This window comes from Onychostoma macrolepis, chromosome 18, assembly GCF_012432095.1.
Source record: "Onychostoma macrolepis isolate SWU-2019 chromosome 18, ASM1243209v1, whole genome shotgun sequence".
NCBI classification, from domain to species: Eukaryota; Metazoa; Chordata; class Actinopteri; order Cypriniformes; family Cyprinidae; genus Onychostoma; species Onychostoma macrolepis.
This window is the reverse complement of record NC_081172.1, coordinates 15,677,028-15,689,434: the sequence shown is the minus strand read 5'-3', so window position 1 is coordinate 15,689,434 and position 12,407 is coordinate 15,677,028. Positions and strand designations below refer to the sequence as shown.

At 35.9% G+C, this 12,407-nt stretch overlaps 1 protein-coding gene across 13 annotated transcripts in view; it reads right to left on the bottom strand.

The window, feature by feature from the left end:
* Nucleotides 1–12,407, bottom strand: part of plekha7a (pleckstrin homology domain containing, family A member 7a) — a 97,936-nt gene that overhangs the window by 25,753 nt on the left and 59,776 nt on the right. For 10 of the 13 annotated variants that reach the window (XM_058752411.1, XM_058752413.1, XM_058752414.1 and 7 more), the window contains one exon: nt 6,450–6,625. In XM_058752411.1, the coding sequence (XP_058608394.1) occupies nt 6,450–6,625 (176 nt within the window). Of the gene's footprint in view, nt 1–6,449; nt 6,626–8,624; nt 8,887–12,407 lie in introns of those variants that run through there. The other 3 variants (XM_058752412.1, XM_058752420.1, XM_058752424.1) reach the window with 2 other exon arrangements.

Sequence of the window (12,407 nt, the reverse complement as noted above, 5' to 3'; positions counted from 1 at the left end):
TCTTTTTACCAATTTTCATAATGTAGACAGAGAGCGTGTATATCTAAGCCTTTGATATTAATTTCTATATTAATTAGCCTATAATATCTAAGACTCTAATAGCCTATAATAAATTAGTACACTAGATGAGGTAAAATAAACCTTACTGGTGAAAGTGCAATCCCTGAAATGTAAAAATAAATTTTTCAAATGACAACAATCATTGCAATCATTTTGAGAAAAAATAATTTTGTATCAGTTTAACCGTTGTACAGCATGATGAACATGTGACTAAACAAAAACAGGACAAGGTTGACTAAATATGATAATAGCTAAAAAGTAACACCCTGGCAAGAGCCTACAAGAATCTAGCATTGCGTTTGGTTTGCACAAGCACCACTTACATTTAATGGTTAAATATCAGTTATAAGCAAAGTCTTACCACCACAATAAGCACTAATACTCATTGCTTGGTTTCTTATAACAAGAACTGTGGAATGAAAAATGATTCAGTATCACCATGTAAAATTAATTCCCGCTTCAGATTGTCCATATATAGCAGTCTAAACGTGACATGATTAAATCAGGCCCTCAGTGAATCTACATTTGGAGAAGACATGGCCGCTGGGAGCTTAGCTATCTCTACTGGAGTTCACTCTACAGCCAGACTAATAATATCCAAGCTGCACATACTAAAAGGAAATAGCCTCTAGTGGCTCTTTGCATTCAGACACACTCAAAATCTACAACAGACAAATCTCCATCTGCATTTTAACGTGAACAGCTGTTCCTTTAGGCCTGATAATATCTACGGTACTTAAGAGATGTAATTGTTTGTGTACTGATTGAGAAGAGATGCATTTATTCTAATATTTAGTTAACATTCAGTCCCTTGAGAGAAAGAAGTATACTTTCCGTATAGTGAAAAATAAATATACTAAAATGTATTTGAAATACACTTATTTCATGCTAAATATATACAAATACATTTACATACATTATGTACTTAATAAAAATACCCTGCAATTGTACTTTTACTATACTAAACTGGCATACTTGAAGTCTGCTAAAATGGAACATTTGTGGGAAAGTAGTGCTGAAGTCCAACTAAAGATACTGAAAATGTGGAACTATTGCAAGTATACTTCAGTTACAATTTAAATATTTTTGCATTTAAAGACTGATATTATTCAAAGATCATACAATCCTGATCAATAATGACATTAAAACACATTTCAGGCTAAATATTAAGAGATGTGCATTGTGCACAAGTAGTACTAAAATACATTATAATTTTTATATCAGCAAGTCTCGAGCAATATTTCAGTAAATATTTTAAAAGATTTGAACTATACAACCCGAATTCCGGAAATGTTGGGACATTTTTCTAAATTTGAATAAAATGAAAACTAAAAGACTTTCAAAATCACATGAGTCAATATTTTATTCAGAATAGAACATAGAGAACATAACAAATGTTTAAACGGAGAAATTTTACACTTTTATCCACTAAATGAGCTCATTTCAAATTTGATGCCTGCTACAGGTCTCAAAAAAGTTGGCACAGGGGCAACAAAGGGCTGAAAAAGCAAGACATTTTGAAAAGATTCAGCTGGGAGAACATATAGAAACTAATTAAGTTAATTGACAAAAAGAATTGGCTCTCCAATCTGTGAAAGAGTGTGTAAAAAGATTGTGGAATACTTTAAAACAACGTTCCTCAACGTCAAATTGCAAAGGCTTTGCAAATCTCATCATCTACAGTGCATAACATCATCAAAAGATTCAGCTGGAGAAATCTCTGTGAGTAAGGGACAAGGCCTAAGACCTCTGTTGGATGCCCATGGTCTTTGGGCCCTGAGGCGACACTGCATCACTCATCGGCATGATTCTGTCATTGACATTACTAAATGGGCCCAGGAATACTTCCAGAAACCACTATCGGTAAACACAATCCGCCGTGCCATCTGCAGATGCCAACTAAAGCTCTATCATGCACAAAGGAAGCCATATGTGAACATGGTCCAGAAGCGCCGTCGTGTCCTGTGGGCCAAGGCTCATTTAAAATGGACTGGTTCAAAGTGGAAAAGTGTTCTACTGTCAGACGAGTCCAAATTTGACATTCTTGTTGGAAATCACGGACGCTGTGTCCTCCGGGCTAAAGAGGAGGGAGACCTTCCAGCTTGTTATCAGCGTTCAGTTCAAAAGCCAGCATCTCTGATGGTATGGGGGTGCATAAGTGCATACGGTATGGGCAGCTTGCATTTTTTGGAAGGTGCTATGAATGCTGAAAGGTATATAAAGGTTTAGAGCAACATATGCTCCCCTCCAGATGACGTGTATTTCAGCAGGACAATGCAAAACCACATACTGCAACTATTACAACAGCATGGGTTCGTAGTAGAAGAGTCCGGGTGCTGAATTGGCATTTTAAATATATTACTTTTTTGCGTAAAGAAAAAGTACTTAAAATACTTAATGGAAATAATAAAAGAATGTACTTAAGACACTTAATTGCAATTAAATGAAAATGTATTATAGTTTAAATTTACATTAAATGCAGTAAGCTGAACTTTAGAGTGCTTTTTAGACCACTAAAGTAGTACTTAATTACATCTTTATATATAATTGGACAATTAATTCTATTGTCTTCGAAATATGGTGAAAGTGTACTGGCAAATATGTCAACAAGCATTATATTTTATATTTTTTTATATTATATATTTTACTAAAATATAATGCAATATCTATTAACGTATGTCATGGATTTAAATATATTTGTATTTACACATTTGTAACAATGAAGTTGCAATTTAGTACATTTAAAATGTAGTAAATTAATAAAATTGAAATGTAACTAGTTAAAATTATAATAAAGTACTTTATGTGCTTGAATATGTTAGTTAACATCAAAATAAGTGTACTTTCATAATGCATAACAAAGAATGATTAAAACAATAATTTAAAATGTACTTAAAAGGAAAACGTTTTGACATTTGACAAAGTACAATACTTTTATAGGTTACACTTTATTTTAAGGTGTCCTTGTTACAGTGTAATTATACATTTAGGTACTGAGTAATATTAATTAACTACATGTACTTAATATATGGTTAGGGTTTGGATTAGGGTTTGGCTTAGGGTTACTTGCATGTAATTATGCATACTTTATTGTTATTATAATAGCAATGTAACATGTGTAACAAGGACACCTTAAAATAAAGTGTAACCCTTTTATAAAGTGCGTGAAAGTGTATTCTGTAAGTACAGTTAAGTGGCATTTAATTTAATATTACATTATCTAGCAGTACAGTATTTTTAAATATACTTCTAAGATTTAAAGTACTGTACAAATACCCATTTATTTCTACAATTTTAAACTGTTCAACTATGATTTACCCAAATAAAGGGTACTAAGAGGTTTGTACAGTTGAACAAACTGCATGTGCACTTCGTGGGCGTATTGCAGATAATTTACTCAGAGTATTCGCACAAATAGCCACATGTGCAAATAAGCTGGACCAAAACAAAGCCTACAGAGATTCTCAGAAAACATGAAACCCACATTCCTACAGTCGGACATGAAACAGCAAGGCAGAAGCATGACTGATTCCATTCAAAGCACTAAACAAATGGTATACACAAAACATCTCTGGCAAAATAGAAAGGGAAAACACAAAAATAAAGGCATCTATGAGAATGAAAAGCCACTCTATGAGTCTCTACATGAAGTTATGAAAAGAAATTATTCAAAATGGCGTTTTTATCCTGGACTATCACAGTCTAATTTTCTGCATCGCTGACTGCCAGCTCAAGCTGACACTAGTCTCATTAGTGTTGGGCTGCTATGACAACTCAAAGATCCTGCCGTGATCCCAATTTGGTGCCTTGGTTAACAACAATCACCAGCAGTGACAGCTAACTATTCAATCTTTTATGGCTGAAATTGGGAACACGCATTACGCATGTCAAAGGAGAGCATTGATCGTCTAAACCAGGGGTGCACAATATGTCGATTGCGATCGAAAGCAATGCTGGTAGATCACGCTTCAATTCACGAGATAACTTAAAACTAAAATATATTCACTAATGTTATGACTAATGTTAAATAATGTAAAAATATATACAAATAAATAACAGCACCACCTCTCTACGTATTCTGTGATATTCTGTGTTTCGGAGCAGCTCAAGCAGTTTCTCATTGCGTTGTGTGAAATTCAGACTGAACGGTGGCTCAAAACCGCTGTATGAGCATATGGTACGCAAACTACAGCTCTCAGCTGGATAAGAAAAGCCAGTGTCACACTAATAGCCTAAAGTTTTGATGGACGACGATTATAATCAAGGTAAAGATGATTAAAGTGACATATAGGAGTCATGCATTAGGTCCGTTATTATTGATGCGCAAACGAACCGTGTATGTGCGCTCTCGGCGCACTGACCACTATAACACTATAACTCAGTATATTCACATAGTTGAATACAGCGAGTGTTTTATAACGGATGCTGGAGAATTTTGTGAGGATCAGTGGTGTTTATGTATAAATGGGCATCAGACACTCCAAACAGCGTTCTGACAGAGGAACTGTTCACTGTGGCGTCGAGCCGCCTTCAGATCGCTGAGTTCAGAATGGTTTCATTTTTTATTTGTATTTTGGTGTGTTTAGTGATTCTGAATTGACTCATATAGTAGTTTATATGCAGTCCTTTGGCATCTCCCTGTGGTAGTGTTTGGTATGGCAGGTTGACTTATATGTTAAAATTACTGTGAAATTGAGCTATACTTTTAAGTTGTATAGAATATCTGCAGTGACATTTTTGCAAAGTATGTTTGCAAAAAAAAACATGGAATGCTTAAACCTGTCTTAAATTTATTTTGTTTTAAAAAATTACATCTAATTGAAAAGTAATAACAAATACAAAGGTTTTTGTGAATAGAAAAGTTTGGGCTTGCAGTATTGATTTGGAGAGGAGGGGGTCTTGGATTAAAAAAGGTTGATAACCACTGCTTTAGGGAAATGCTGGCACAGTTCTACGTGGGTACTAAGAATTGAACATTATTTTATTATTATTATTTTTTAGTTAATGCAATATAAAGATACCTTCCAACAAGCTTTTTTATTCATTTATTTTATATGTATTTTATTTTATTTTTATTTTTTTATTTGGTAGATCTCGGTGAGTTTCTCTTTTGAAAAGTAGATCCCCACACAAAAAAGTGTGGGCACCCCTGGTCTAAACCATTTGCATGTTTATACAGCCTGTGTTCACACTGTATTTAAAAACAGAGTGACTCCAGATTTTTCCTATTTATGTGTATAGTATCTGAACTAGGGATGAGTATTTTGTCAGTTTGACGGTTTGAGTACTCAGCCCACATCTGAGCTGAGTTTGGGCCCTGTGACGGTCTCAAGGAAGTGAGGCCGGCCCAGACAACAGAAAGACAGAAAGCTGAGTCACTGCTCAGTACCCGTCTAGTTTTCTGTACTGGCAGAGCAAGGCACACTGCAGCATCGCTGTCAATCAACAAGACTGACGCCCGACAAACACTTACAGACTCACAACGTCCCTTGACACAGACTTGTGAAAACTGCATTTGACAGTACACTTTAAACACAAACACACACTTCAGAAAACAGCTGCAAACTAACATTAAATCACACAAAATTCATATTTTTAGAGTAAAAATTAAGAAACTATTATACCTAAATTAGAACTTTTTGATTTCACTTTTTTTGACTAGAAGCTAATTTTTCTTACATTCAATATATGTATATTTAAAAAATAAAAAATAAGCCCTAAATTTAAGATTTTTTTTTTTTGTATTTGAATTGAATATAAAATTTCCTCTATTTGTATTATACAGATTGAATCTAATTTAAACTGATCCATGTTTGTCGGTCATACATAAATTAAACAAGTATGAGTTCTGCACTCAGAAACATCATGGCATAGTTTATTACTATTTGCAACTATGATTTTATTTATATAATAATTTTTTGGCTTAGAATCAGCATAAATCTGTTTATTGTGAAAACAACATTTATTCAGTTAAAAAGTATGAACATGGTTAAAATATGGAACAAGCAATCTTCAGTTAGGATTTATTGATTGTAAATATATAAACCTGATTAATGTGTAATGTAAGTTTATTAGTACTATTGCAGAAATTGTACCAATTTCAGTTATGTATGCCTAACACATATGCATCACTTCTGGTTTATTAGATTATCTCAAAACAGTGTAATCCACATGGATGGAGATTTTATATGCAATTCTCATACATAAATCTTAAATTTAGCTCTAAATGTTATGACGTTATGAGTTATGTTTAAAATATATGTTGATACAAGACAAATGTTAAAGATACATTCTGTGAAACAATCTGAAGTAAATTCTTGTTTTAATGATGTTTAGATATTTTTCTGGCCTTAAGAAAATGTTTTTGTAAAGTTTTGTGACTCACTGACCTCTTCACTGTATGGGTTTGCATCAGTGCAGCCTGGTTCATGGCCCTGACCCAGCCATTCATGTCCTCCTGTGTGTCCGCACTGAAATAGTACGTCCTCATCCCAGTGTGCTCCGCCTGCGAGCCAATCACAGAGCTCTGTTTGTAAATGTAGGAGCGCATCCCTGTGTGTGTAGCCTGCAAGAGAGAGAAAGCACTAAAATCAGTCCAGCCCTGGGAAAAGAAGAAACACTGCATCAGCAGATAAGTATTGGCCAGAGGAGCATCTGAGATTTCAGCATGATAATTAGAGGCATGGACGAATACAACACAGCAGACATACTGATGAGATACAGGAGGAAGTCAGAATGAATAGAGTAAATGTCGATCAAGCCAAGGCCACACTCTGATAAGAAACACATATACACTGATTAAACATTTAAACTTTTCAGTTATGTAATCAAAGATACAGGAACAACGATATGAATCAGCACAGACGAAAAGGCTAAAGATCAGATCTGTTACAATAAGCACCACACCACCCAATAAAAGTAAACCAAAGACAGTATACATTTAAAAATACTAAATTAAGTCATACAGTATTAGCAGAGATAAGTTTATTTATATAAAGATTCCTGCTGTTATGTTTATATTATCACAGTGTCGGTGTTGCACAAATTATGTTACTAAAATAAATGATTGTTATATAATATAATACATGGTAAAAATAAAACATAATAAAGATAATACATTTTACCCCATATTTTTTTTGTAGTAGATAAAATAATTACATAAAAAGACAACTACTATGAATAAGTTATAATTGATTTCGTTAACACATCATATCAGTGTTGCACAAATTGCATGTTATTAAAATGCATTACTAAAAACATAAATAGACAAATTTAAATTATAATAAACAAACAAATATATATTATAAAAATACACCGAGAAACAATAAATGCTTAAAACTTCAAATAATGAATAAAACACAAATAACAAATAGATTAAATTATAAATTAAAATGCTCCATCGGGACAAGACCACGGGAATCAGATAAGCCCTTTACGCAATCTGACATGGCTACGGTTGGAATTGAAGTGCGGGTTTCGTCTGGTCAGAGGAGAACTGGCCCCCCGACTGAGCCTGGTTTCTCCCAAGGGTTTTTTCTCCATTCTGTCACAGAGGGAGTTTTGGTTCCTTGCCGCTGTCGCCTCTGGCTTGCTCAGTTGGGGACACTTAATTTCTAGCGATTATCGTCGATTTGATTGCACAGATACTATTTAAACTAAACTGAGCTAGACAATGACATCTCTGAATTCAATAATGAAATGCCTTTAACTGAAAATTGAGAGTTTAATCTTATCATACATTACTGACACTCTATCCTCCAATTTGATACTGTTAAGTGCTTTGACACAATCTGTATTGTTAAAAGCGCTATATAAATAAAGATGACTACTTGACTTAAAAAAAGTCAAGAGGCTCTGGAGGCCTCAAGGGACAGGGACACGGGGAAGGCCTCTAGGGCGGATTAGGCAGTCATATGGAGCCATGGCGGAGCAGGGAGCCCGGGAGGCCATGGCAGGTCTGGAGACTCGGGAGGGCTGGACGGGACCAGCGGAGACGAAGGAGACTCAGGAGGGTTGGACGGGATCGCCTCTGAGGCTGCAGCCCCAGCCCTGGCCTCTACAGCTGGAGCCATACAACACCCCCAAAAAAAATCCTTGGGGGAAGTAGAGGCAGGTTCTGGCTGGCGCTCTGGAGGAGCAGGCACTTGAGAGTGCTCAGGAGGAGCGGATACTGGAGGGCACTCTGGGGCTGGAGCCTGCACTGGACTCTGGTCAGGGGCTGGAGCTGGAGCCTGCACTGCAGGGCTTGACTTCCCCGCGGACGGCGGGCTTGAGACAGTGGCGGCCGGCGGGCTTGGCTTCCCCGCGGATGGCGGGCTTGAGGGAGCCACGGATGGTGGAGGGCTGATTCTGGCTCGGGCCCAGGCACTCCCTGGGAGTGTCTGGGAGGTCTACGGGGTGATGGTAGTTGGCCCCGAGCTAGAACATAGAATTTAAAGTGGCATCATCCCACGGCGTTGCAGAATTCCCCGGCGTAAAAGTTTTCCATGCCGCGGGAGAAAACAGGAAAACAAAAAGACTTTGGAAAAATGAAACTAAAATCGGGGGGAAAAGGCACCGCTCACTTTCAGTTTGGGTCCGGTATTCTGTCACGTTGCGCAAGGAGCAAGGAGAATGCAGGAGACGAGGAGAATAATCAATATTCCTTTTAATGAATTTTTCACCAGGAAACATGGAGCACGGGGGTAAGACAAACAATACCGGATGTGGGAGACAGGGAGACACAGGGCTTAAGAACACTAGGAAATCAAACGAGGAAGAACTGAAACAGGTGAGGAGTAATTAAACACAGACGGAGACTAATGAACTAATAACGAAGACAGGAACAGGAGGACCAAATATGGGCATGGGGAACAAAACACAAGACAAACACAAGTCTGACAATAATATAATATAATATAATATAATATAATATAATATAATATAATATAATATAATATAATATAATATAATATAATATAATATAATATCCCTATACGCTTATATCCCTGTGACCCTACATAGGTTTGGAAAAAGGACGGATATTATGATATAATTTAGTAAAATAAAAATATAATAGTTAAAATTATATAATAGAATTAATAATAAATATAATACTTATTATATATATATTTATTATATTATATATTTTTATTTTTATATTTTTACTTATGTATAAATAAAATAAAACACTCAGGCAAACTGCTGTACAACAAAACAGCACAGACACTGTTTAACATGTAATTAACATGAACTCAGCCTGCAATTTCTTCATTAAACATAGATTCAGAGAGAGTAACTTGTGATGCATTCAACTACTGTACATAAAATGAAACAAAGAGACAATTGTGGTTCATTAAAGACATCCAATCTCATTTCTTCACTAATTTATTTCTTTTCTCTCTAAGTGTGAGCAGAAAGCACAACACAAAATACACAGCGGTGTGAAGACACGCGTGTTTACATGACTAGCTCATTAAAGGCAAGCAGTGAGGTGCTAAGCTGCTGCCTGTGTTTTAATGGTCCACTGAGGGAAAGCTCTGCAATGAGGCTTTAAAACACAGACAGATGGCTGATCGGTTTGAATCATGCAGGGGGCCTGGACCACTGCAGATAACTAGATGATAAATACCCAGCCAAAACATCCACTCAAGTAACCCCTATCTAATTTCTTCAGACAAATGAGACTCATGTTCTTAAATAAAAAATAGTCTCTTCATAGCATCTTTATTTATTCATCTTCATGGCATTTCAAACCAGTGACTGTCGTTCTTCCACAGAACACACAAAGCGATATTCTGATGCATGTGCATGCTGCTCTTTTCCTTACAATGGAAGTATACAGTGACCAGGGGCTGTAAAATACCACAAAGAACATAAATGCACAATAAAACTAGTCCATTCCAAGCCTTCTAAAGTCAAAATAAAAACAGGAAAAATCCTGTCATAGCACTCATATTTCATTTATACTTCCGTATATTCAAACTTGCTTACAAGACATGCAATTATCAATGGCATCTTATATGCCATTCACATTTCAGTGGATAATTACTTCTTTTCTTTTCCCCAATAACTTCAGAAGACTTGGAATACAGTGCACATGCCAAACTTTTATAATGACATTTAGCTTTACAGACTCTAAACATTGTGATTTCACTGTATGAAAAAGAGCTGTGTGAATAATTATTGAAAACACTTCCATTTGTCTTTCATGAAAGACAAAAAGTCATACATGTTTGGAAAGACATGAAAAATTTACATTTTGGCTGAACTATTACTTCAGCTTCAATAGGATGTGTATGAACAGAAAAGCCCATTATATAATGTTAAGTTAACAATGATAAAATAAAAATTGGCCATCATTATTTTTTAATGTACTGTACGCACATAAAAAATGTTATGTCTGCACTTCAAATGTTTAGGGTCAGAAAGATTTTCTAAATTATTATTACTATTATTCAGCAAAAACACATTAATTTGTTTAAAAATGTCAGTAAAGATTTTTTTGATGAAAAATCTTAGCTAACAAAAAGTTTAATTCTATCTGATATTAAATCATAATTAAGATCAGATTAAGTCATAACTTATTAGTATGATCCAAAAGGCAAAACTACTGTATGTGCACACAAAAACACAGCTGTGTTCATACAGGAGACCAAACAAAGGGCTAACAATAGCATGCTGCTTTCTTTCTTTTTGGCACCCTGCAGCGTGCAGGACTATTTGAAGATGCTTTTAGATTAACCAGGCCTTTCATTAATAGTGTTCTCTATTATGTCATCCACAATCCATTATAAGAATGCATTGCCCTTTTACAGAGAGCTTTTATTTAACAGCTCTGTTGGCTTACAACCACTACAGGAGAGCTGCAAATATCAGTGAAATTATTCCACTGTGCAATATAAATATCTTGATGATACAATAGCCAAAATGTAGTATTCTCTAGAAAGGCATATGATAAATAGGGGTGTGTGTGTGTGAATCGATTTGATTCAGGATTCATTTAATTTAGATATGATTCAGTAATGATTTTGGCACATTCAGAACTGTTCAATTCAATTTGGTTCGCTATGAGATTCGATATATTTCAATTAATGGTTTAATTCTGTATTTGCATTCTTAGGATTATGTAAATGCTTCTCCTAATGTGTTTTAGGTATAAAAAAGAAAAAGATAAAAGCTGCTTTTCTACTTTCTAAGGTTCTAATAACAGTAAGGAACATTTACAGTCATATTTCCATTTGAGCTTGGTTTGGCTGGCATGATTAGAAACCGTTCTCGCCCCTTAATTGAACTGTGTACTAGTTTCTCTCTGTAGCTGGCCAACCCTGTTGAAAAAAACAGCATATGCTGGTTAGGTATGTTTTGAAGCATGACAGCTGGTTTGAGTTGGTCATGAGCTGGTTATAAGCTGGTTATGAGCTGGTCCTGAGCAGGAGCTAGTTGCTTAGGACCAACATGTCCTCCAGCCAATACCCCAATAGGCTGTATAGGTCTTTTGTCACTTCCCTGAAATACGACCCATAGGAGCATTTACTAAATTTGCGCCTCTATCAACAACAGGACACTTTCATATTAATGCATTGTACCCTTTTTTCTGCAACATAATTTAGGTTTTGCATATCTCAGTTGGTAGAGCATTGTGTTATATGACGATATACAATCATGCGATCATGGGTTCAATCCCAGCAAACGCACATGCTCATAAAATCTATGTGCGCTATAAATCACGATTTCTGTGAGGGTAGTTTAAGGGGCAGAGTTAGGTGTGGTCATTCATACGAATTCTTACGAATTAGCCATCTAGTAAAATATAAACAAATTTTCAGATAAGGTTGTACAGTGTAAAAAGTCCACACATTGCATTTAAATGAACACACATTTCGATTGGTAATGACAGTCATACGTCATTTCATGACGACAGATGCAACACGACACTGTCATTATTTGTGCGCCCGCTAGAGGAGTAACTTTAACTTTAAAATGTAAATATAGGTCGTAATAAGGTGCTTGCACAAACAACCTATAGGGTATTTTTTTGGAGGAGGACAGCCTGCTTAGGACCAGGATGGGACCAGCACATGATCAGCAAAAACCAGCTCATAACCAGCTTATAACCAGCTCAAACCAGCTGCCATGCTTTAAAACATACCTAACCAGCATATGCTGGGTTTTTTCAACAGGGAAGTGCACTGTTTGTGCAAAGCAAACAAATATATCTCATCATCCTCCATAAAGTGGTCACTATTACATCTCGTTCCATATGTAAACGCTTCCGTAAGTGTTACAAGCTCTTGTTATCAGCCCCACAGTGGAAATTGAAACCATATCTGTACAAGCTTGGCCAGATAGGCACAGAATCGAATGGG